Source organism: Phyllopteryx taeniolatus, chromosome 22 (assembly GCF_024500385.1).
Source record: "Phyllopteryx taeniolatus isolate TA_2022b chromosome 22, UOR_Ptae_1.2, whole genome shotgun sequence".
Lineage (NCBI taxonomy): Eukaryota > Metazoa > Chordata > Actinopteri > Syngnathiformes > Syngnathidae > Phyllopteryx > Phyllopteryx taeniolatus.
The window spans coordinates 9076265-9100601 of NC_084523.1; the positions used below are offsets into that span (position 1 = coordinate 9076265).

A 24337-nucleotide genomic window follows, 5' to 3' on the forward strand; every position below is an offset into this window, starting at 1 on the left:
CAAATCACGTCATTCGGGGGGGGGGGGTTTTTCTCTCTCTTTCGGTTTTTTTTCCCCCTGCTTCTCAGAAAGGGCTTGAGTTGCCGTGCGAGAGTTTCTTTGTAGTGCGGGCGTGCTTGAGCACACACAGCTTGACCAGGTGATGCTGCAGGTCACAATCCGACGAGTTGTCATTGCGGCGCGTGATGGCTGATCCAGGGTCGGTTTCACCTTGCGAGTTGACATGTTGCAGGGCGGGGGGCAGGGGGCGCCACTGAGCAATGACTGAGCACGCAGGGCACCGCGTGAGCCAATCACAAAGCAGGACAGCAGAGCGTGCGTCCCGGCATGCATCGGCCACCTGGGCAGGGGGAGGGGCAGGGTAAAGTGGGTCAAAGCGCATGTGCAGGGGTGCGATGATGATGATGATGATGATGATGATGATGATGATGACGACGACATCCACGATGATGATGGCGATGACGCCGCAAAGCTGCTTTGGAATCAGAGGATGACCCCGTTGGCGTGGCAACGTTGCTGGACTTTTTGGACTGTCCGCATTATTTGTCGTTGTTTGTCACCCTTTCTGTCGCGCCGAGGTGGCGCTGATCACGCCTCAATCGCCGCAATCCGCCACTCGCCATACTGGACGTATTCATAAGTACGCTTTTTCAACGGTAGCCGTGCAAGAGGGTCTCGCCCAGGTCATCTGTGAAATTCAAGCTTTCACATAAGTGTAATGAAAAACAGACGCCAGGAGATGGCGACGTTGCATCGCTTCGCATTTGAGTCCAAGATGAAGATTTGGCGGTGAATTTCGGCTCGTCACGTCGATTATGAGGGAGCGAATTGAGGACCAAGTTGAGGCCCCTCGCAGTCTTGTTTTTTTGTTTGATAGTTTGAGGTGACAAAGGCAAAAAAATATTAGTCAAAGTCACTCTTCTGTTTAACATTTTTGTTTTCACAAGAAAAAGAAAAAAGCTTATTTTCTCCGCTTTTTGGTCAGAACCCGCTGTTTTTGGGCAAAACTAACCCACGTTCGACTGCTGATTATTAAAGAACAGCAAAAGTTATAAACACGCGGTTTTTCTGGTGAAAGAAGAGAATTTACTTCAAATGTTCTAAAACGGCCAACAGTGAATGAGCTCATTAAGACACATACGTGACAGTACTCAATTTTGTTTTGTTTTTCCTTTGCGAGTAATATCGGTACGTTATATTGATTTGTTTGCTGCAAAGTGACGCCCAGTTATGACGCCAAACTATTTGTCCGTGCGCACAGGTGGGGTGACATGAGGACGCTTGAATAGGACAGCCATTAATCCTCTGCTCTCCAGATTAAATGTGACGCTTCTGACAGTCAAGTCTCATCTCTCAAAAAAAAAAAAAAACGTGTGCAAACAAGAAAACTAAAAGATGTTGTCCGTTGTAGTTTATTCACACAAAGATTTCAAAGTCCAAACTTTCCGCTTGGTTGATGTCGGACGTTCACATGGAAGAAAAAAAGGTGCAGCAGTAACGTGCATGCGTCGCTGCCGTTTCCAATCAAAACCAATTTTTCAGCGCACTTGTCGGACGTCGGACATACTGCGTCACGTCAGATTCCGACATTTGGAAGAAGGGGGGGAAAATATATATATATATATATATTTTAAACCACAGAATCCAAAGTGTCGTAAATGTTGCTTTTTGGCCAGCTGCTTCTATGATTACACTGCATGCACGTATAGGCTGTCTTGTCAAATATTCTTGTGATAGCTTTATTTTAATGACAACAAATGGGTGGGGCCATAAATCAAGAATAAAGTTGTTAAGAATAAATAAACTTGTTTAAGAAAATCAAAGACAACCATTTCATGTGCTAAAGTCTTGTATGATCCTGGAAAAGATTTTTACCATTGTTTTTTTGTTTTGCTGAAATGCAATGTAAACACTCATTTTTGCCAACTTGAATGCAAATATTATTTAAGGGGTGGGGCCATAAATCAATATGAGATCAAAAAGGCCAACAGTGCAGCGCTATGGACTGTGGGTGTGTGTGTGTGTGTGTGTGCAGCGACCCCCTCTCATGTTCCATGCAGTCACTTCCTTCATGAATATGAAAATGAGAGCCGGTGGGAGTCTGACGTGCGACCATTTTGAGAGTTTCTACGGGCTTCATGTAAAGGAATATGATATTCCTATGTACACACACAAACGCATCCACGAGGCCCCGCGTGTGTTGCGATACCTCACAGCGTGCCGGGAAGCCGCACACCGAAGCGATTACAGGCCGGCATCGATCAGCCGCGCTCCGCTTTGGCCAGCGAGAGGCTCGGCAAAGTCACTCTGACTTCCGGGCACAACACATCGGCAGCCAAGGAGAGCTGGAAGACAAGAAGATTGGACATGAGGATGAAAGGACCGACAAGAAGAGCGTCAGGAAGTTGAAGGTGCATCGTGTACCGTGTGAGGGCTTCAGTAGGGGGCGAGACTGTCAGCAGGGTCAGCAGCCTGGTGCTGATTTCTGCTACTGTGCTGACGCCTACTGGTCAAAACAGGTCATGACATGGACAGGACAACAGGATGGTGCTAGTCTTACTAGCGACGCTCCTTTGAGATGCATTTCTTGTCTCTAAAAAGTAAAACTCTATTTCACACTTTCTAGATATACATTTCTTATGGGGTCACATTTCTTGTCTCTAAAAAGTAAAACTCTATTTCACACTTTCTAGATATACATTTCTTATGGGGTCGCATTTCTTGTCTCTAAAAAGTAAAACTCTATTTCACACTTTCTAGATATACATTTCTTATGGGGTCAATCTAACAAGGACATTTTATATTCATATTTTAACTTTCTCCCTGAAAAACCTTTTTTTTTTTATTTAAGACATTCTATTTGTAAGTGATCTATCACATACTTTGTAAGATTTGCTGTAACTCAAAAGTAGAATTACTTTGCAGATGGACCTCTAACCTCAAAAGTAGAATTGAACAGTGACATACTTTAGCCATTTGGTACTCCCAAAAATGGATTTGTTAAATGGAAGTAATCCAACAATTACATACTTTTTGAGGGCTAACATCTCAAGGGTAGAATTAAACAATCTCATACTTTTAACAAATTTCTTAGTCCACAAGTAGAATTTCTTAGCTCAAAAGTTGAATGAAATAAGGGCACCTTTTTGATCAATTAGGAAATTAGGATTCCTTACCTTATAATTGCCCTTAGGAATTACATACTTCTCAGATTTCTTACCTGAAAAGTAGAATGCATCAATGACATCCGCTTATCCGAGGACAGGTCGCAGAGGCGGTAGCTTTAGCAGGGACGCCCAGACTTCCCTCTCCCCAGCCACTTCATCCAGTTCTTCCGGATGAAGTGAAGTGAACCCCTTTGTACAGGCGCCGAACCGGGGGGCAATAAGTATACCCACACCTGCTCGGCGCCTCTCACCGTGGGCAACTCCAGAGTGGGAGAGAGTCCAACCCCCCTCGAGAGGACTGGTACCAGAGCCCAAGCTGTGTGTGGAGGAGAGCCCGACTGTCTAGTCAGAACTTGTCAACCTCACACACCAACTCAGGCTCCTTCCCTGCCGAGAGGTGACATTCCACGTCCCTCGAGCCAGGTCCCCGCCTTCGGCCACTGCCCAGCTCACACTGCGCCCGAGCCCTATGGCCCCTCCCACAGGTGGTGAGCACATGGGAAGGGGGACCCACGTTACCCTTTCAGGCTGTGCCCGGCCGGGCTCCATGGGCGCAGGCCTGGCCACCAGGCACCTGGCTTAGAGCGCCACCTTCAGGGCTGGCTCCAGAAGGTGTCCCCGGTGACCCACGGTCAGAAAAGGGAACCCTCCATCCATTTATTTTAGTCGTCATAGGGGGTCTTTTAGCCATGCTTTGTCTTGTCCCCCATCGAGGACCTGTTTGCCATGGGTGACTCTGCCAGGGGCATAAAACCCCAGACAACTTCGCTCCCAGGATCACTTGGACACACAAACCCCTCCATCACGGTAAGGTGACTGCTCAGGGAGGGGTCAATTACATTTTAAGATTTATAAACTCAAAAGGTAGAACTTAACAATTCCGTATTTTTTCGGTAGATTTCTACACTCAAACGTAGAATCTAACAGAATCTGACATACTTTTGAAATCAATCCCTACTTTTTTTGAGGCACAAATTAACAATTAGGCAGAAGTTCATGATTTCTTACCTCAAAAGTGAATTCAAAGTGGAAAAGAGAAAAGTGAATAAAAACAAAAGCGCAGTCCTGTGTTTGGTTTGTTTATTCAAAATATTACAGCTTGAAAAAGACTGAAGCTCGAACGATGTATTTGCGAAAGCTACGGAAAGCCCAGGCCACAAAGAGACGTAAGGAAGGCATGGAGCCTGAGAAGAAAGTGACAGCGGGCGCGTAGTATTCAGTCACTGGAACTCGATCCTGACCTGCGTGAAGCTTTGCTCCAGCTTGACCTGGTGCGTGACGGCATGCTCCCACAGCGCCTTCTTGTGCAGGAAGGCAGTGCCGCACTGCTCGCAGGCGTAGCTCTTGACCTTGCTGGCGTGCGTGCGCTGGTGCTTCTTCCTGTGGAAGGACAGCCGGAAGCTCTTGTGGCACACGTCGCACTGGAAGGGTTTCTCGCCCGTGTGGATGCGCATGTGCGACTTGAGGTAGCCCGACTGGATGAAGGCCTTGCCGCACAGTTCGCACTTGTACGGCCGCTCGCCCGTGTGGTAGCGGTTGTGCAGCCGAAGCTCGTTGGCGGTGAGGAAGGTCTTGCCGCACACGGTGCACTGGTACGGCCGCTCGCCCGTGTGGATGAGCTCGTGGCGCTTGAGCGACGCCTCCTTCATGAACTGCTTGCCGCAGTTGGCACACGGGTAGCGCACGCCGATGTGCACCTGCTCCACGTGGTTGGTGAGCTGCGGCTTGGTGCGGAAGGCCGCCTGGCACTGCGTGCACGCCCAGGGCCGCTCCTCCGAGTGCGTGCCCATGTGCACGGTGAGCTCCGACGCCGAGCGGTAGCGCTTGCCGCACTGCCAGCACAGGAAGGGCCTCTCGCCCGTGTGCTTGCGCTGGTGCACCGTCAGGCAGTTGGACGAGCGGAACCTCTCCGGGCACGTGTCGCAGGCGAAGGGGAACTCGCCCTTGTGGATGCGCTGGTGGACGGCCAGGTAGGAGAGCTGCACAAAGCTCTTGTCGCACTGCGAGCACGGGTACGGCCCGGTGAAGGCGTGTTGCCGCTCGTAATGCTCTCGCAGGCGGCGCATCAGCGTGAAGCTCTTGTCGCACATGGTGCACGCCATGGGCCGGTGCATCAGCTTGTGCCTCTCAAAGGCGGCGGCGTTGGCCAGGATCTTGCCGCACTCCTTGCAGTAGAGCGGGTCGTGGATCCTCTGGTGCACCTTCGTCGACGGGGACGTACACAAAGGCAAAGTCAACATTCAGAAAAATAATCAACTAGCTCAACAAGACAGCTCGTTAGTTAGTTAGTTAGTTAGTTCAACTTTTAGCCGGGGGGGGGGCGTCATACTACCAGCAAAAACCCTGTACACTATATCCACAGGATATGAATGAAGCAGACTCAATGCGAAATAAACAATAAACTCCAAACCAAAACCACACACAGAGCTACCGGAAAGGCCGCCGAGGGTCTCACCTTGAGCATGGTGACGCTCTTGAACTTCTTGTCGCAGGCGTCACATTTCAAGGCGTCGCGCAGGTCCGCCTTGCAGACGTCCTGGTGCTCCTTGAGTGCCGACAGGAACTCGAAATGCTTGCCGCAGTTGGAGCACCACACGGGGACCTGGAGCAGCGGCGCGGCTTGCTGCTCGTCGCCGTGGCTGGGCCCGGCCCGAGCCTCCTTCTTCCAGGAGAGGCGGGCTGTCTTGGGGTGGCAGATGGCGTAGATCTGGTGGCGTTTGAGGCCGTGCAGGTGCTTGAAACGCTTTTTGCAGTGCACGCAGTGGAAGGGCCGCTCCTCCGTGTGGCTCTGGATGTGGCGATTCAGCGTCTTGACGTTGTCGAAGGACCTCGCGCACACGGGGCACGCTTTGAAGGTTTTGCCGCGGGTCCGTTGACGGGTGGCCGGCTGGGCCGGCTGCGCGGGCTCCTCAGAGGTACCGCCAGCCTCTCCCGGGTTCTTCTCAGCTTCGGCCAGGATCTGCTCCACGCTCTTGCTGGCCTCCTCACGAACGCCCTCGTGGCCGAGGATGATCTGGTGCTTCTTGAGCGTGTCGCGGTACTTGAAGCCCTTATCACAGCTGACGCAGATGAAGGGGCGCTCCTCCGTGTGAGAGCGCAGGTGCTTGGCCATGTCGGCGCTGATCGGCAGAGTCCGGCTACAGACGGGGCACGTTTTTCCCTCGACGGGGGCTGGCAGCCGGGGATCGGGGCTCTGCTCTTCGTGCCTCTTCGCCGCAGGCCTCTTGAGCTCTTTGCTCTTGCAGAACTCCTTCTGGTGTCTTTTGAGGACGTAAGGGTTCTTGAACCTCTTCTCGCAGAAGGAGCACTTGTACGGCCGATCCTCCGAGTGCGACATCATGTGGCGCTCCATGTCCATCTGCCACGCAAAGAACTTCCCACATAGGGCGCAGTTTTTGTTGTCCGACATCTCCAGAGCCTCGTTCTCACCCACTTCGTCGTCCGCGTTGGCGTCGTCGTCGTCTTCGTCGTCGTCCCTCTCGTGGACGCGCATGTTGTGCCGGTTCATGTCGTACTGGTCGCGGAAGCGCTTGTCGCAGTGGGTGCACTTGTACTTGAGCTTGCGGTTCTCCGAGTGAGTCTCCTGGTGTCGCCGCATGGCGGCGGCGCGCAGGAAGCTCTTGTCGCACATGGGGCACGTCTTGTCGCTCGGGTGCTTCTTCCTCTGACGCTTGGCCGCCTCCGAGGAGGCGTCGTCGTCTTCCTTTTCCGCCCCGGTGGCTTTCCTCTTCAGCTGCAGACGTTTGCTTTGCTTGAGTGGCCGGAACGCTGCCGGCTTCAACGAATCGTCGTCGTCCGCTTCCTCCCGTTCTTCCTCGTCGTCTTCTTGAGGGGCAGGCTCCATCAAGTCGGGCGTCTGCTCAATGTGAATGTAGTCCAAGAGCGTGACCGTCTCGCCCTCCACCTGCACGGTGACGCAGCCTGCCATCTGCTCGGCGGGCGGCTGCATCTGGATGTGGTCGCCATCTATGACCACCTTCTCCAACTGCGGGAGGGCCAGTGAGGACAGGATGCAGTTCCCGAAGGAGGACGGGATGGTCTGAGAGTCGTCTAGTCAGGAAATGGACAAGCAGTGTAAAAAAATAAATAAATAAAAAATTGGGGGGTTTTTTGTTTTTTTTTTTCTGGGGGGGGTGCGGAGTGACTTTTCCACCGAGGAGACTCACCGGTTAGTTCAAAATGTTGGAGCGCAGCGTGTTGCAGGAGCGCCGCCTTCAAGTGAGGCAGGTCGGGGACCGAGTGGACGCACTCATCCAGGGCGCCCGGGGCGGCGCTCAGCATGGCGGCCGTCTGGACAGGACGCACGATATTACATCAACAATAATGAAGCACCCAGGCGTACTCGCATTGTTACTCGCCCCGAGGGTGGCTTGTGGCACATTTGCTCACAAAAGCGCTTCAAAAGTCTGGTTCTTTTGACACTATTTTCTAATGCAATTCTTTGACTCTCCAACTGTTTTAGATTAATGAAAAATGCATTTTTTTTAAAACATGCTGTCTTTGTATGACGTTACATTTCAGGCTGTTCTGGTGCTGTAGCTGGCTTTGGCATGCGCGACATTCATTTGAAAAACGCCCATGTATTTATACTACATGCATTTCACTGTGGTTCTAATACCTGCTGGATGTCCGGCACTGGAAGAAGCTTCTCCAGCCTGGAGAGAAAGTCCAGCATGAGAACCTGAAGAGCGCTGTCATATTCGGGTCCAAAGTCGGTAGGGAAAACATCCTGAAACGGGATGACCACAAAGTTGTTTCTTCTCTGTCTGATATTTTGGCAGCAAACCAAACAAACCTGGAAGAACCTGTCCCTCTCGTCGGGGTCTTTCAGGAGCAGCTCGATCTGATCCACAAAGTTGGATTCGGGGAATTGGACCTCGGCAAAGCACGGCTGGAATACGAGGGTGCACAGTTCAAGTGGACAATCATGCAAGCCGCTCATTTGATTTCCAGTTAAGAGGCGAACCTGAGCTGCCCACGTCGAGACGAGGCCCCCGATTCGGCTCAAGTGCATGTCGATGGTTTCCCTCTCTGGGATCGCCTCGGATCGACACAATTCCAGAACCACCTGCAACACACACAACCAAATACACGGTTTTTTTTGGTCCACTTCGCGAATATCTGATGCTTGCTTGTACAGTGCACCCCCCGCATACTCACGGTTTGGATTTAAAGACAAAACAAAACCAAAGCGCTTACTGATGGTTCATCCACTCACTTTTAAGTTGGGTTAAAAACTATAAAAACGCCCTCATCTTCCATCAGGCATTTTTTTCCTCTTACCCGCGCCCGGAGACCCAGCAGCAGCTGAGCCTTCTGGTCGGCATTCAAGAGTTGGGGTAAAATGTCCGTGATGGCGCTGACGAACTCCTCCACCGTGCCGTAGTCCCGCACGTCGCCGCGCCGCACCACCTGCCACATGGCGGCCGACACCAGGCGCAGAGGCGGGATGAAGAGACGGAGTGACGGCAGCAGGAGCGCAGAATCTGGAGACACACCATAGAAATGACCTCTCTTAACTAGTCAATTACATAATCCATTCATTTTATATACCGCTTGCCCGCATTTGGGTTCTATTTGTGTTGTGGACTAGTCGCCAGGACACCACAGGGCACATAGAGACAAAAACATTCAACCAATGAACAATTAGGGAGTTTTGTGAGCTGAGATTCGAACCCGTATCTTGCAACTGTGAGGCAGATGTGGTAACCACTAATGGTCCATTGAGCCTGTGACCAGTTCATTATTGTTAGGGGGTTGAGTTTTATTGAAAAGTCCATCTTTAAACGCAGAGAAACGGCAAATAAGCAGCAAGTCACTGCTGCTGCCTTCAGGGACACAAACGTGTCGTAATTTTAACACACTGGAACAGACGTCACTTTCGTGCATCAAAAGGTGGGTGCAACTGTGACGCAATACGCTGCTTTAGTGTGACAAAAAGTCGTTTATTCTTTAGTTTGACTTTCATATAATTTGACATTTGTGTTGTGTGTTTATTGTTGAAGCAACGCTTTAAAAAAGGAAGTCCCGTTTTCGGTTAACTTCCCAAACGCAACATGTATGACAGTTGGTAGAAAGATCATCAGTGGCTAAAACGATAGCTATGCTTGCTGGATTTCCTCTCATTTCGTCCGGCTAACATTGTAATACCGTAAACATATCGTGACATCTCTTAGCTTAGCATAACGAGCCGCCGCTAAGCTTCTTCCTGCTAAATTCTTAGCTCGCCTGCACCAAACCAGCGCCATCTCACAGCGGGCTACGCCATGTTGCGAATCGGGCGCACACACGACAAAAGAAAAGCCCGGACACTCGCCAAGAGTGACACGTCTGTCATTTGTGTTCGCTTTACCGTTTTCGCTGCGGTGGAAAGTGTCCATCTTGCCACGGAGGTCGTTGAAAAAGCGAGCAAGTTGACGTCGGGGTTCGATTGTGAGTCGGCGTCCGCCCGGCCCTGCGGTGCTAAGGCGGCGCGGCGCGGCGCGATTTTCTCTTCTGACTGCGCAGGCGTCGTCCTTCTCAGACGGTTTCTGTCGTCTTCAGTCAGCTGTCACTTGGCATTGGAACAATTGTCCACTAGAGCGTTATAATCGACCTTTGACTCGGGAATCAAACGCCCACGATGAGGTACATTAGCAAACTTTGGAAACGCTACTAAAGAGGAAACGCGGCTCTTCTTCGCTTGGGATTTATGCAGTGAAGTTATCGATCACTACCCTCTGCAGACCATATGGAGTATTGCACCAACTAAAACCCTATACACTTTTTCTAATTCAACTATTTTTAAAAGGTACCGTAACTAATGGGAAATAATTTGAGTCAAGAAAGCAGAAAGTTGATTCTAAAGCAGTATCGGACAGCCGTCAAAGGCAGGATGCAAACCTAAAAGCGGCTCCAAAAGAAGGAAAGGTGTGCAAATTAAAGAAGGGGGGGAAGCAGGACTGAGGTGAAAGCAAGGAGGAAAGAAAAGGAGAATGTAAGTATGCATGAATGAAAAAGTGTGACATAAGGAAGGAAGGAAAGAAGGCCGTCAGGGAGGAAAAGATGTCAGGAAGGAAAGCAAGGAGGAGAGAAGGTAGGAACAAAAGTCCGAAAGGATGGCAGGAACAAGAGAGGGAAAGGCTGGACTGTAGGTTTCAAGTTTCCATTTTATGGTCCCTTTAAATATGACATGATTAGTGACTCACGCGCACATAAAAACGATAGAATTCAACATATCGATGAAAATGTGGTCATTTATTGTCTGTCCACAAAACATGGAATGTGCAGCACGAGTGGAACATTCTCTTTGCCATAAGACTCAAACTGCATCCTTGCCTCTCACACCGTGTCTCATTTATGAGACGTTTTCATATTTATATACTGGATATCATTTGTACACTATACATGTTCTCCAAGGCAAGAAAAAAAAAAAAAAAAGAGGTCCATTTGCAGGGGTGGTAAATTATTTTTTTCCTCAAAATTATCAAATTGAACTCCTGGTGAATATTTCCACAGGGCTTCACTTTTCAAGACTTTTAGAATTTTACAGGGGGAAAAAAAAACCCCAAATCCATTGAATCCATTTTGTACAAAAGCTGTAACATAACATTTCGGCAGGCAAAGTAACAGCAGGACATACGACGGGAAGAACGGACGAACAAAGCGCGTCGTCAACAAGGGGAAGAACCGTGCGGGCCCACGCCGACACTGAGACCAGCACTTCTAGCAATAGCGTCGGAGCACCAGCAGAGGCGCAAGCGAGCAAACTAGAAAAGCCGCTAACGGCAACCAACCGGGAGCGACGTTCTACCATTAAAGAAGACAAAAGGTCGAGTAAGTGACTCCCGCTACGACGACTCGCCGGCGCATCTGCAGGAGAACAAGCGGCAATGCAACAAATAAAATAAAGTTTGATTGTGCTGAATAAAACTGGCGCAAAAAGTGCATGGCGTCATTAGAAAAAGAAAACATCGAGACCATTCAAACATTTGAGAATTCAACGGACATTGTGACTTTTCTATTTGAAAAATACTTCACGGTAAAATCAAAGTTACTTCTTCTCTTTGCGTTCGCTCATTTATCTTTACTGTTGGCGCTTCACATTTCTGCTACTGCAATAATACCTGGAAATATAAAATTGTTGAAATATTGCTTTTCATAGGATACCTTTTATGTGCACCAACAAAAATAGATGCAAAATTAAATCTGTATTGCGCTGCATGTACGAAAATAAAATAAGATTTCTCTCACTATTTACATCATTGAAGTGCCTCAATAAACAATTTATCTTGTACTGAATTATTGTTATGTTTTTTTTTGGTTGTCTGCTGCACCGGACACACTGCACATTTTGTAATTATTAATGACTTTAAAAAAATCTTTGTGAAGTTTCCATCCTGCAGCCACTTCATTAGGTACAGCTGCAGCTCAAAACCTGTCTCGCTCATCATCTTTCCATCCTTTCTTGATTGTTTTTGCTCAATTTCTTGATTTTGGTTTTCTGTTGGACTCGACATACTGCGCATTTTGATATATTGAGACTTATTGGAGGGTCCAGCCATGATAGTCAAGTCTATGAAATTTCATGCTGCTAAGTGTAAGGGGGCTGATATTTAAATAAGAAAAATGTGCGGCAAAGGTATGGAATGGCTGACATCCTGTCTCTTTTTGGGGCATAGCTTCTTGAGGCTTTTTTGTGGGTCTGCTCCTGAAATCGCTCCCAAATTTCACGTTGCCGAGTGAAACAGGCTACTGGGGCTGAATTTCCAAAACACGACTGAGGGCAAGCACATCGCTGGAAATGACCCCCAAAATGCCATTGTCACTTTTCAATCCCTTGTTAATCCTCTCGCTTGATTTCAACTAAGTGGAATATTGGGGGGTGGGGGGGGGGGGGGGACATCCAGCTGAAGCAAGATGGCGGCCGGCTACAGATGTGCAGCACACACACATTCAAGCCAGACACAAAAGTGCTTGACATGAGAACAAACGTGGTTCTATTTACACTTTGCATTATTTGAGTGGCGTCCTCCAGGCTGTGCATAAAAGGGCCTCATGCAAAAAAAATAAAATCGGGCTGGGGGGTTTCGGTAACACAGTGTCCCAGATGCAGAAGGCTTGGACCTGAAAAGGTTCCTCTGCCGGCTTTGCTACTAATCACTCGCGATCGGAAAAAACGACGTCACACCACCGAGCCTTTGGAGGCGGACAGGTGCATCGAGCGCACGCGAGAGGCCAGCGTCTTCTCAAGGTCGCGCAGGATGTCCGAGCGGAGGGCGGAGGGCGCGTCGGGGCCCGGGGGGGCCGGCGGGGGCTCGTACAGGAGCTGCTTGAAGGCGTCCAGCTCCACCAGCAGCGCCATGTTCTTCAGGAAGTAGCCCTCGATGAAGCACGTCAGCTCCGAGGCGCACAGGAACTGCACGGCGGACATAGAAGGCATACTTCAAGATAGGAAAACAACATTCTCAGGAGAATCAAGTTGCATTTCATGGCGAGGAGGAAAAAACATTTGCCTAGTGAGAATACATTTTTACAAAAAGATTTTTTCAAAATATACAAAAAGCAGTCATCGTTACTGAATGCTAAAGCAATCATTATGTATCAAATCGTAGCTGAAGTCCTTTTTCAAGAAAAAAGGTCAATTTGGACTTTGAATTGAATCTTGTCATATTTGGGCTTTTCTTCTCTAAAATATGACTGTCACAATTCATTAAAAAAAACTCCCAGAAGAAAAAAATAAATTAATGTTATGTCACATAAAATACAACATATAATAATACAAATTTGTATCTAAAAAAAATGTGACTTCTCTAAAAAATTAAATAGTTTAGTTTTTTGTCTTATGTGTTGGACTTTTTCTTCTCCAGAAAAAAAGAGTTTTGCAAGTTATATTATAATGAGAATATAATTATTAATATTGGAAAAAAAGAAAACTAAATCAAAATGACTTTCTCCCGAACTGTAATACATTTAATCGAAAAAAGCTTTCTTCTCCTAAGATTCCGTTTCATGCGAAATTGAAGTCATTGATTGAACTTTTTGCCCGCGGACTTCGTCCAAGCGGGGTTGCCGTACGACAGATTCGGCAGCGTGTGCGTATTAGGTCGGCACAGGGCCGAGCGCGTTCCTTCTGGACGTCGCCTGACCTTGGCGTGCTTGTAGAGGTCGACGCAGGTCTCCGTGGTCATGTTCTTGGAGCAGATGATCTCACAGTGTCTCTGAAGCGCCTCGAGTTGGAAGAACTTGGAGGCAGACAGCAGCTGCGCGACACAGGCGCCAATCCCAGTTATGCACGCTAACGCCAGCTAGCACACGCTAACACAATTGAAGGCCTCTTACCTCCATGACTTCAGTGTTGCGTATGTGCAAGAAATCGGTGCCTCCGCAGTAGAGATACTGCATGACCAACTGCAACACGGGACGGATACAAATCAGCGTTTCCTGCTTATTTGGGTGACTTGTTATCGCCACACTGCCCCCTAGCGGTTTGGAGTGAGCCTTACGTGGAATATGTTATATTTGACGTGGCTGATTTCGATGCAGGTGTTCTCGGCCGCTGGTCGGTTCTGCAGCAGCGACTTGAACCTGAAAGTATGCGTTGAATTAACGAGTTTGCAGCAGCTGATGATGATGATGATGATAATAATACAAAGAGAAGACTTTACCTGGGCGATGCGGTGAAAAGCAGAACTTTGTGTGCATAAAAGGGTTTCCCCTCCACCAGGAAGGTGACGTCCGACATCTCCTTGTTGTTGAGGAAGTGCGGGTCTGCCGATACGACCGCACAAAACGCCTCATTAGTCATCTTGTCTGAATGCTGAGAAACCAACGTGCTGCTCCACGACACGGCTCGCTAAGTGGTTGATACCGATGCTTTATGAAAACACAACAATTAGTATATTAAGGCTGCTAGTGGTGACTCAACGCTTGTGAATGTTTTGTCTGACCTCGCGGTGTTTGCTGTTTTATGGCGAGTCATCAAACTTAACCGCCATGCTACGCTAGCACGCAGTTAAAAAAACCGAAACAAAAGTCTCGCAATTTAACGCCGCCCATCTGTCTAGTATACATGGGCCAAATTTAGGAGCAATCGGACCAGATCTGTAGGAGGACTCTTTGAAGGAAAAAAAAAAAAAAATCAACTTTTGTCAGACAAAAGAGCGCAGTGACATTTAATGCGCATCTGGGGAGGAGCTTCCAGCATCTTAAAAGCTTTAACATTTCACAGAAAGCTACAAATAAGCATCTTCAGTTGGTCAGTCTGCCACGACAAACGAGTTCTATCTCTAAATGTCTTTTGCATCTTGAGCGTGTCACCTAAGCGCGAGGTCTGCTTCTTCTTGATCTCGGTCAGCTTGGGGATGGGGAAAGGACCGTAGCACTGCGTGAAAATCACAGACAGCTGCTGGCTGATCACCTCGTTCTGCGCACACAGACGCACACGCACGCACACACAACGCACGCGCACACACACACGTGCACGCACGCGTTAGGCTGTTAGGATAGATGGTAACATTCAATTTTGATTCATGCTGTGACAGTCTGCTTGCATTGAAGCCAAATATAGTTCCCCTTTCCTCTAAATTCATCACTTTTTTGAGTTTCTTTCTCTCAAATTATTACTTTTCATATTGTAAAATTAGTTCTTAGGTAGTGTAAAATGATGATTTTTCTGTTTAAAAATGTTTTGTTTTTTTTTCCCCCTGGTAAAATGTAGACTTTTTTTTTAACATCTGACATTTTTCTTGTAAAATTATGAATTTATTTATCGCAATATGACTTTTTGTTCTCGTAGAATTCTGATTTTATTCTTGTAAAATTACAACTTATTCTTGTGAAACAATGACTTTTTTCTTAAACAACTATGGCATTTGTCCTTGAAAAATGTTAACTTTACTTTAAGATGAAAGTAATTTGGACTTTTTTCTTGTAAAATTGTTTTTGGGGTAAAATTATGATTTTTCTCATCCAATTATATATTGATTCTCATAAACCTATGACTTTGCCCCCAATAAATCCAATCTTTACTTCCCCAGAATTTCAAGATAATTTTTCTTGCAATAATACAAAAATGTTCCCATGATTTTTCCACATAATACTATGACTTGTTTCATTTTTGACTGTCCCCCTAATTTTCCACACACTGTATTTCTTCATTCTTTTCAGCGCAAGCCTAAAAACTGGGAAAGTGGAGTTGGCAAATGCGGACCTTGCAGGATCGTAGGATGCGGAACATGAGCGGCAGACCGTGCGTGAGCAGCTCGTCCGTGTACTCGTCCTCGCCGATGCAGCCGAAGTCCTTGAGCAGACCCTGGATCAGCGGACGGCGCTGCTGCGCGAAGCAGGTCCGCAGCGACTCCAGCCACGTGTGCAGCGTCCACGGAACGCCTGCCCACAACAACCGCATCGACAGTCAACACGCGCGCACTGTCAAGGGCGGCCACGTTGACATCAATTGATCATATTGGAGCGTGAACGCGAGTGGAAGTAACGGAGAGGGAGTTCAAAGTTCTCATTTTTTTGAATGATATCTACTTTTTAAGATCATATCCCGCAGAAGTGGCACACCCGCAAATGTGTTGATAAAAAGGAGATCTGAGATTGTTAATTGGACTAATCTTATGGGAATAATGTCAAAATATTACCAGAAAAATATTACAAATTATGAGAAAGAAAGTAATAACATGGAGATTTTTTTATTTTATTTTACTTGAGTCAAATATTATGTTATAATATGAAGAGAATTATTATTTTGTTATTTTTTTAATTTAAGAGATTTTTGTTTTTCGGGAATATAAATATTAAGATAAATTAATTTTATTTCATGAGAACATACAGGTAATAATTATTTTCATTTGAAAGAAATAAAGATAAATGAGAAATTATCATTTTAAAAACTTGACTAGATTAAAAAAATTAAAATTTTAAAGAAGAATAAAGTCAGACTTAAGTAAAAGAGCAAAAATAAAGTCATCATTTTATAATTTTATTTAGATTTGAGTAAAATGTATTATTTATATTTTAGTAAATGTAATATATTTTAGGAAAATGATTATCCAACGAAAAATGAAAACAATTTTGACGAGAATAACAACGACAATGTCTTAAAAAAAATGTTGGCCCCCGAATGAATGAGAAAATGTTCCGCGAAAGCTGACCCGAGCTTTGCTAATGTCAGGCGGAGGATGAAACGAGCGCAAAATGCAGCATAACTACAGCAACTTATTGATGATGATGACGACAGTACAGTGGTGCCACGAGATACGAGGTTCATCCGTTCCGTAATCCCTCTTGTAACGCCAAACACTTATTTTTGCCCATGAATATGAATCGTTCTTTGCAGAGGATAAAGAATATAAAGTGTCTGTCTACATGTGTGACACATCGTTTGTGTTCAAATATCTGTTGCTTAAAGCGTAATAACATGGTGCTAGTTTCGTTAGCCCGTCTATGCCTCTTTGCTTTGTGTGTTAGCATTAAGCTAAGTTGTGACGTGAGTTGATTTCACTGCAAAAAAATCCCAAGTGGAGTCACTCGTATCTCCAGGCGCTGCTGTACGTTGTTAGCATAGCACGCGTGGGCGCACACGTGCGTGACGATGCCGGGCGTTAGTCTGACCTAAGCTGCGGATGTCGATGGTGATGTCCACATGGCCGTGCTCGGCGCTATGGTACATGGCCTCTCGCAGTGCTCGCAGCTTGGCCTTTCCTGGTCGCAGCGTCCCGCCGCCGCCGTTGGCTTGAGGGGCCGAAGTCTTCTGCGCGGACGCCGAGCCCTCGGCCAAGATCTCCTCCAGGGAAAGAACGTCACCTGTGTCCTTGTCCGACTGTGACAGGAGCTTCCGGAACACGTTCCTATGACCGCAAATTGCAAATTTGTCAAAATCCTGCAGAATATCACAAACTAAGAGAAGATTTCATTGAGGGATTCGGGTTGGTGTGACCTGTGCCCGTGCGCCGCCGCCAGGCTGAAGGAGTTCATGTCGCCTAGCGGCGCCGCCGAGATGCCGTTCCGACACGTCGTGCCCATCAAGGGGTCCGCGCCTCGCTCCAGCAGAAGACTCACCAGCTCAAAGTTACCTGCTCAGGTGGCAATAAAAAAAAATAATAATGTGAATATATAAAAAAATCTGAATAAAGTTGTCATATACTGCCTGCAGTTCCATTATTGTAGCCGGGAGGGCGCTTTGCGTTCTCTCTCTCCCCCCCCTCCCCTTCTCTGTTTTCAGCACCCGTCTCCAATCAGCCTTATCGCCACCGGTATATAAAGCTGCCTGCTCCAGGAAATCCTCGCCAAAGTATTGCAGTTACTTTCAGTGGTACCACGAACCTTTTAGATATTAAATTAAAATAAAATAAATAAAAAAATTTAAATAACAAAAAAAAAATTAATAGTTAAAATTAAATAAATAAATTAACTAAATAAAAAATAAATAAAAAAAAAAAAAAAATTTAATAAAACTATAAAATTTAACCTTTTAACAAAATAAAAAAATAATAAAAATTAATTAAAACCATAAACCCATCCCGTAGTCACCCTAGTCCCTCGTCCCTTGGTGGGGACGCCGGGGGTCTCCTTTTCCATGTTGTTCCCCCCGCCCCCCCCCCCGTGGTCCAGTGATTTGTTGTAATAGTGTTTTCTAATCTGGTGACAATATTATTGAGGCGGGTTCTGGGTCGCTGTTTTTGTGGGGGTACAGGGGTGGCCCTCAGGGGGCGGGGGGGGGGGGTGGGGTCCGGGGCGCACCGGGGTTGGCAAGACGCCAGGGGACAGGGGTGTCGCGGGGGGGCGCGGGGAAGAGTGAATGGGTTGTACATGGCGTAGGTAGAACTAGGGTGTAATGGGAAGTTTACACGTTGGGAAAGGTGGAAGCGGTGGAGGGAGGTGGGGGGGGGGTGGGGGGGCGGGGTGGGGGAAGAGGGGGGGATGAATAGGAGTAGGTGGGTTGGGGAGTGATTGTTGTGTATGTTGGGGTTGTTGGGGTTTTTTATGATGGGAAGTTGTATTGTTGGATGGTAGGGGTTATGGGATGGGGTTAATAGAATTATTTGTTGGTAATGTTTTTTTTGTGTTGGAGTATGGTTTTTTTGTTGTTTAAGTGGGGTTAGTGGGGGGTGGGGTATTATTTTTGATTTTGTGGGGGTTTTTTATGGGGTGTGGGGATGTGGGGTTTGGGTGTAGGTTGGTTTGTGGGTGGGAGGGGGTGATAGTTTTTGATTTGTGGTAATCAAATTAAGTATTTATGTGTGTTATGGTGATAAATAAAGTGAGAATATTACATGAAAAAAGAGACAATTATAAGACTAAAGCTGAAATATGAATTGAGTAGTTCACCAATTATGCATTGAGTAATCAGATGAAAATGTATTTTGCATTATTAAATGCAATAAAGTTCGATTGTCTGGCAACCAGTTCAGGGTGTACTGTACATCGCCTCCTGCCCGATGATAGCTGGGATTGGCTCCAGCAGTGAGGAGAAGCGGCTCAGAAAATGGATGGATGGAAACGCAATAACGTGCATGTGAGGTGCAGGTATTGTTTTTGTCCACTTGGAGTCACTATCCCAACGTTCTATTGTAGCATCTGTGACTTTTGAGTGAACTATATGTAACTCTATGCAATCCATATTTTCCTTTCAGTGATTGTCGAGCGTTTGGAACCAGCCAGCTGAGTTGGAAGAACTTGGACCAGCCAGCTGATCCCAACGCGACGCAACGTCGCACTGCAGGTCCCAAGTCGAAGCCAACAGTTAACGAGGTGCAACCGGAACTGAGCGCGCCGGAAGGTGTCGCGGTGCTGCCCACCTGCGGCGGAGGCCAGCTGGAGCGGCGTCTCCGTGTAGTTGTCGTCCCCATCCTGCAGCGAACCCTCCACGTTGGCCGCGTTGTCCAGCAACAACTGAGGCACCGACAGGGTATGAAAAAAAAAAAAGGAAAGAAATACACAAATATGGAAATGTTCCTGTCTTTAGAACATTTGGGGAATCTTCTGGAAGCATTGCCATCAATGTGTGTGGAATTATGGGGACACAATTGGTGGATTTGGAATCCATGCTAGAGCTACTGCCCCCGCAACTCGACCTCGGATAAGCGGTAGAAAATGGATGGATGGATGGATGGATAATATCTATCCATCCATCCATTTTCTGTACCGCTTATCCTCACGAGGGTCGCGGGCGTGCTGGAGCCAATCCCAGCTATCATCGGGCAGGAGGCGGGGTACACCCTGAACTGGTTGCCAGCCAATCGCAGGGCACAAACAAACAAACAACTAATTATAATATATGACATATATTTTATTGTATATGTAGATGTAAGGATAAAACTCTCAAACCTTTAAAAATACTCAAATTATAATTCAAAGCATGATTGCTGTTGTTGTAACACGTGTTCATAATAATTATAATTGTGCAATATTTCAAAGCTTACTACATTCTTTGGGATTTTCTGCATTTCTTTCCTATACGGGACAACAGTCGGCCCTCATTCGGGCGTCAGGGGTGTCGCTACCTGCACGACGGGGGCGTGCCCGTGCAAGACGGCGAACGTGAGCGGCGTCCCGCGGCGTGCGTCAGGGTAAACGGACGGGTGTTTGTGCACTGTGGCGGGCACCTGGGAAGTCACATTGCACGTTAACGGAGGCCAGCGGGGGGTGGGGGGGGGGGGGGGGGGGGCTGGGGGTGGTGGTGCTAGCAGGCCGGCCACAAGCAAAGCAATTGCAAGAAGTAGCAGGCGTAGCGTCGTTTAGATTAGCCGGAAACTGTCGCCGGGTGTTACGTCTACTTTATGGTTAATTTTTATTTTATGATATTTGCGGGTAAGCAGAAGCCATTGCTAAAAATATTAGTATTGCTAATATGTGTTAGCAGTCAGTTCATATCAGGTGACACCATTCCGCATCCTCGCTAATCAAAATACTCCCTTCCTGGGCTCTTGAGGCTTTTTTGTGCGTCCGCTAATGATAGACACGACTAAACTTTCTTTGAGGGCAGATTTTTTTCAGGAACTGTGGAATTTACCCTTTAGATGGCCCCTTCGAAGCAAATTGACAGACGTTCTGTGTTGACCTCTTGAGACATTTTTGTGGGTCTACTTATAATAGACATTCCTACCAAATTTCAAGTTGCTTGGTCAACCCGTCTTTGGGGGCTACATTAAAAAAGAAACTCCAAGGGGCAATGACCCCTTTGCCCACTTCAAAGCAAAATGACAGACCTCTCGTGTATTTCTGACCATGGGTTTTTCAGACTTTTTTTGTGGGTCTCGTCGTGATAGACATGCTTACCAAATTTCAAATTGGTAGGTCAAACTGTCTTCGGGGGCTCCATTAAAAACAAAACAAGGGCACATTGTAGATACGGTTTTCCTCAGAGGGCCATTACGATTCTAAACCCATATCAATGTTTAATCGCCTCATCATATTATTACACATAGACAACAAATTGATGGATAACTAGTTTTGAAATCAGAAGTCAAGGGTAACGGTTTATTCAACTATTGTTCAAGTAACTGTAAAAGGGGTTTGGAGGCACATTGGACATCCGGCGACTCGTTAAACACACTTGTTTATTAAACGTGCAGCGTGCTCTCTGGACTGCGGCGGTGATTCACACGCACTCTCGAGGAATGGCGACGATGCATTATTGATGAGCGGCAAAACAAACAAAAGAGCCCCACGCAGCAACGTAATTGTCACGCCGCACTTTAAGCGGGGCTCATCGCTCGAGCGGCAGGAAAGCGGCGAGCGGGAGGAACGGCGAGAAGCGCCTCACCTCGCTGTTGATGTCGGCACCGGCGTCCAGGAGCATTTGGACCATGGCCTCGTCGCCACGCACGCACGCGTACATGAGCGGTGTCATGCCCTGCAACACAACACACACACACACACAGTTAGTGAGTGTGTTAGGAAGGATGGTTCAATTTTGAAAGGTATATTTATCCATGGTCTGATTTTTGGGTGTTACAGTCTGCTTGCATTGGGGCCAAAATTAGGTCTGTTTTACTGTAAAGTCAAGACTTTTTTTTCTTGTGATACTAAGACTTTTTTTCCTGTAAAATTACAAGGTTTTTTTCTTGCTAAAGTCAGACAAATCTTCTTGGAGAATTTGTGTTTTTTCTTGTACAATTTGTAGCGTGTATTGGTTTGTATAAAAACGTACTTAATTTAGGAGAAAGGAATAAGCCAGAAGCGACGCTCGCATTACAAAGGGGTACCACGTCTCTTTTTAGATGTGTAAAACTTCAGGACAAAGTGACGAAAAACCTCTATGTCTCGTAATCTGAAAGTTGCTACAGGAAATAGATCAAAGTTCTCTCTTTTGTTGAACCCAAACACACAAATGATACAGGTAGTGGATTTTTATAGAACATTTAATGAGATCTAACAGGGGAACAATGCAGAGAAAAAGCAAAACAAAGGACAGACGAACATTGGTAAAGGAGACTGAAAGAGCTTGCAGTGACAATGCATAGAGCTGGGGGTTCCTCTTCTCGTTAATTTAAACCCAAATATGCACCAATCTGTACTTTAGTAGACCGCAAGTAGCTGGGGGCAATAACTCTCCACCGCCTGTGGGTGTCGCTCGTGTCCCATCCTTTGTCCCAGAGGTCTTCAGTTGCATTTCAAAGGACAAATGGTCCCTTTGAGCTTTGGTCTTGGCATGCGGGACCAGCGGATTTTCAAGCTTTTTCGGTCGGTATCTTGAGCTCTGCACTCGGGGGGGTCTTCTGACGACTGGGAGTCCAGGTTTCTGGGGTAGCTGCTAATTGATTTAAAGTCCAGGTGAGAAGTCAGGATTCCTGGTCTCTGGTTTTGATGAGCTCTTTCAGACTGGCTGGTAATTCATTCAGCGTCCGTGCGAGATAAACCAGGCATCCCCGTGACCGTCTGTCTCGGCAGGGAAGCGGAGACAGGGATGCAGTCCTAGTCCAAGGTTGGGGGTCATGGTGCCATCTGGCGAGACCATGTCCGTTACAAATTATGTTTCTCATGAGATGTTGACTTTTTCTCATAATTTTACAAGAAAAGAATCAGAATTTCATGAGTTTTCTCGTGAAAAGGCGGCACGGTGGGCGACTGGTTAGAGAGTCTGCCTCACAGTTCTGAGGACCGGGATTCAATCCCCGGCCCCGCCTGTGTGGAGTTTGCATGTTCTCCCCGTGCCTGCGTGGGTTTTCTCCGGGCACTCCGGTTTCCTCCCACATCCCAAAAACATGCATGCTAGGTTAAGTGACTACTCTAAATTGCCCGTAGGTGTGACTGTGAGTGCGAATGGTTGTTTGTTTGTATGTGCCCTGCGATTGGCTGGCAACCAGTTCAGGATGCACCCCGCCTCCTGCCCGATGACAGCTGGGATAGGCTCCAGCACGCCCGCGACCCTAATGAGGAGAAGCGGCTCAGAAAATGGACGGATGGATGGATGTTTGTTAAAATTTTGACTTTTTCTTGTCAAATTATGACTTTGTTCCTGTAAAATGATAATTGTTTGTCCTCAAAAAATTAGGACCTATTCATTATGATATCACTTTTGGACAATTGAAACAATTTGTTTTGTCAAATCAGTACTTTTTCTCATAAAATTAAGAATTGTTTTTTCTTGTAAAATAAGGATCTATTTTATCGTTGGGATATTCTGATTTTTTTGTAAAATTATAATATGACTTTTTGCTCGTGAAAATCAGAATTTTAATGTAAAATAGATTTTTTTGTTTTTTTTCTCTGTATAACTAAAAAAATATTTCCTGCATTATGACTTTTTTTCTTGTAAAATTAAAAAGTTTTTTCATGATTTATTTTCTGTTGAAAAAATGAGTCGTGAAATTAAAAAAAAAAAAAATTTAGCGTAAAATTGGCATTTCCTTCCTTGTGAAATTATGACTTTTCTCATAAAATTATGACTGTTTTTGAAAAACGTTATTTCTTGTAAAACTATGACTTTCATATTCGGAAATTCTGACATTTTTCCTTGTAAAATGATGCCTTTTTCTTGTGAAATTTGGACTTTTTTCCTTGTACAACAAAGGGGGCAAAAAGGATTGGCCTTCGTGTCGTCGGCGTCTGTGTTTCCCGCGTTTTTCATGGCCCTCCAACACATCCCGCTTCAGCCAAACGTCTGTTCCACTGGATTAAATGTTCCCCCATCAGGGTGACTCATTGCTTTGGCTAAAAAAGCAATGATCCTCACTGTGTCGCGCCACAACATTCTGCATTCAAATAGCTTTGTCTTTATTTCTATTGTACAAGTGGCGGCGACAACGAATAACTGGCAATCGGAAGGATCACGTTAATTATATGACTGTGCTGTACATTGCACTTGTGTTATTGTGGGCTTGTTTTGTTTCAATTCTGTGGATTACTTCTTGTTATTGTTTATTTCTAATGTGCAAGATGGCGGTCTTGAAGAATAACTGGCGAGGGAAGCCATCTTTCGGCAAGTGAAGGGCTACTCGGGCCTTCTGCTCAACCACAAAGCCGTGGAAGACAAACACTTGTTTGCGTGGGTGACTGCGACTTGGCGGCGCATACGTTGGCACGCGCCAGGAGAAGATGCTTCGCGTTCTCAACTCTTTGTGGTCTCGTTCCCGAAGCCAAACGGAATGAGTGACAGATAGCCGAGAGGCGACGTTGGCAACGTGGCCAGCACTTTCCCTCCTTCCACTCGGTGGCACCAAAGACATTTTGTTAGCCTAATATTATAATTGCGTGAAGCATATTTGAACGTTTTCAGAAAACAAGAGAAAAAAAACTCAACCAACAAAAAGAGTCCAGTTGCCTCACTTCAACCTTTGCGGATTACCATGACCTGATGACTGACAATCTACACACACACACACACATAGAAAACACTATTTTTATGCAAGCACATTGGTATTTTTATATTGCTATTGTGCCAGTGAGTTGAAAATGTCTTAGACAATGATGCTAAAAAACATTGTTTTTGTCCCCTTCGTTTTTTGGGTAGCACTTGAATCTGGGGTCCAAAAGCCCAAAACAATACAATAGAGTGGAGCCCCGCTATTCGTGGGGGAGAGGGACCGCGCCAGATAGCGAATAAGGAAAATCCGTGGACAATTAACGGCCCTTATATTTGCATTGGAATATTGCATTATTTTTTTTTTTAAACCCCACAAAATCTTGACCACAAGGAGATAAACCACCAATCACCATTTTCGAGGTTGGTTCCAACCCCA

At 46.4% G+C, this 24337-nt stretch overlaps 2 protein-coding genes across 7 annotated transcripts in view; both read right to left on the reverse strand.

Moving 5' to 3' along the window:
• Window positions 1-4232: 4232 nt before the first annotated feature.
• LOC133471887 (zinc finger protein 420-like) lies at window positions 4233-10101 on the reverse strand. Of its 2 annotated transcripts, XM_061761985.1 has the most exons (8): window positions 9520-10097; window positions 8451-8653; window positions 8134-8235; window positions 7963-8058; window positions 7786-7896; window positions 7334-7457; window positions 5623-7217; window positions 4233-5368 (listed from the first exon to the last, which is right to left on the reverse strand). In XM_061761985.1, the coding sequence occupies exons 1-8, from the start codon at window positions 9545-9547 to the stop codon at window positions 4388-4390; spliced, it is 3240 nt and encodes a 1079-aa protein (XP_061617969.1). In that variant the 5' UTR covers window positions 9548-10097; the 3' UTR covers window positions 4233-4387. The 2 variants fall into 2 exon arrangements, with proteins under 2 accessions (XP_061617969.1, XP_061617968.1); XM_061761984.1 differs by having other exon boundaries at window positions 7786-8058; window positions 9520-10101.
• Window positions 10102-10384: 283 nt separating this feature from the next.
• Window positions 10385-24337, reverse strand: part of LOC133471888 (ankyrin repeat and BTB/POZ domain-containing protein 3-A-like) — a 54033-nt gene continuing 40080 nt past the window's right edge. Inside the window, exons 6-17 of one of the 5 annotated variants that reach the window (XM_061761986.1) lie at window positions 20920-21009; window positions 19658-19759; window positions 18953-19046; window positions 17092-17230; window positions 16767-17002; window positions 15358-15536; window positions 14466-14571; window positions 13814-13916; window positions 13652-13733; window positions 13488-13556; window positions 13295-13408; window positions 10385-12564 (exon numbers count right to left, since the gene is read on the reverse strand). In XM_061761986.1, coding sequence (XP_061617970.1) covers window positions 12331-12564; window positions 13295-13408; window positions 13488-13556; window positions 13652-13733; window positions 13814-13916; window positions 14466-14571; window positions 15358-15536; window positions 16767-17002; window positions 17092-17230; window positions 18953-19046; window positions 19658-19759; window positions 20920-21009 — 1548 coding nt within the window. In that variant the 3' untranslated portion in view covers window positions 10385-12330. Of the gene's footprint in view, window positions 12565-13294; window positions 13409-13487; window positions 13557-13651; window positions 13734-13813; window positions 14022-14465; window positions 14572-15357; window positions 15537-16766; window positions 17003-17091; window positions 17231-18952; window positions 19047-19657; window positions 19760-20919; window positions 21010-24337 lie in introns of those variants that run through there. The other 4 variants (XM_061761987.1, XM_061761988.1, XM_061761989.1 and 1 more) reach the window with 4 other exon arrangements.

Coding starts and splice junctions, on each gene's coding strand:
- LOC133471887 (XM_061761984.1), bottom strand. CDS start 9,547: ATGGACACTTTCCACCGCAGCGAAAACG. Junction 8,654..9,519: donor TTTCCACCGCAGCGAAAACG/GTAAAGCGAACA, acceptor GTGTGTCTCCAG/ATTCTGCGCTCCTGCTGCCG. Junction 8,236..8,450: donor TGCTGGGTCTCCGGGCGCGG/GTAAGAGGAAAA, acceptor TGTGTGTTGCAG/GTGGTTCTGGAATTGTGTCG.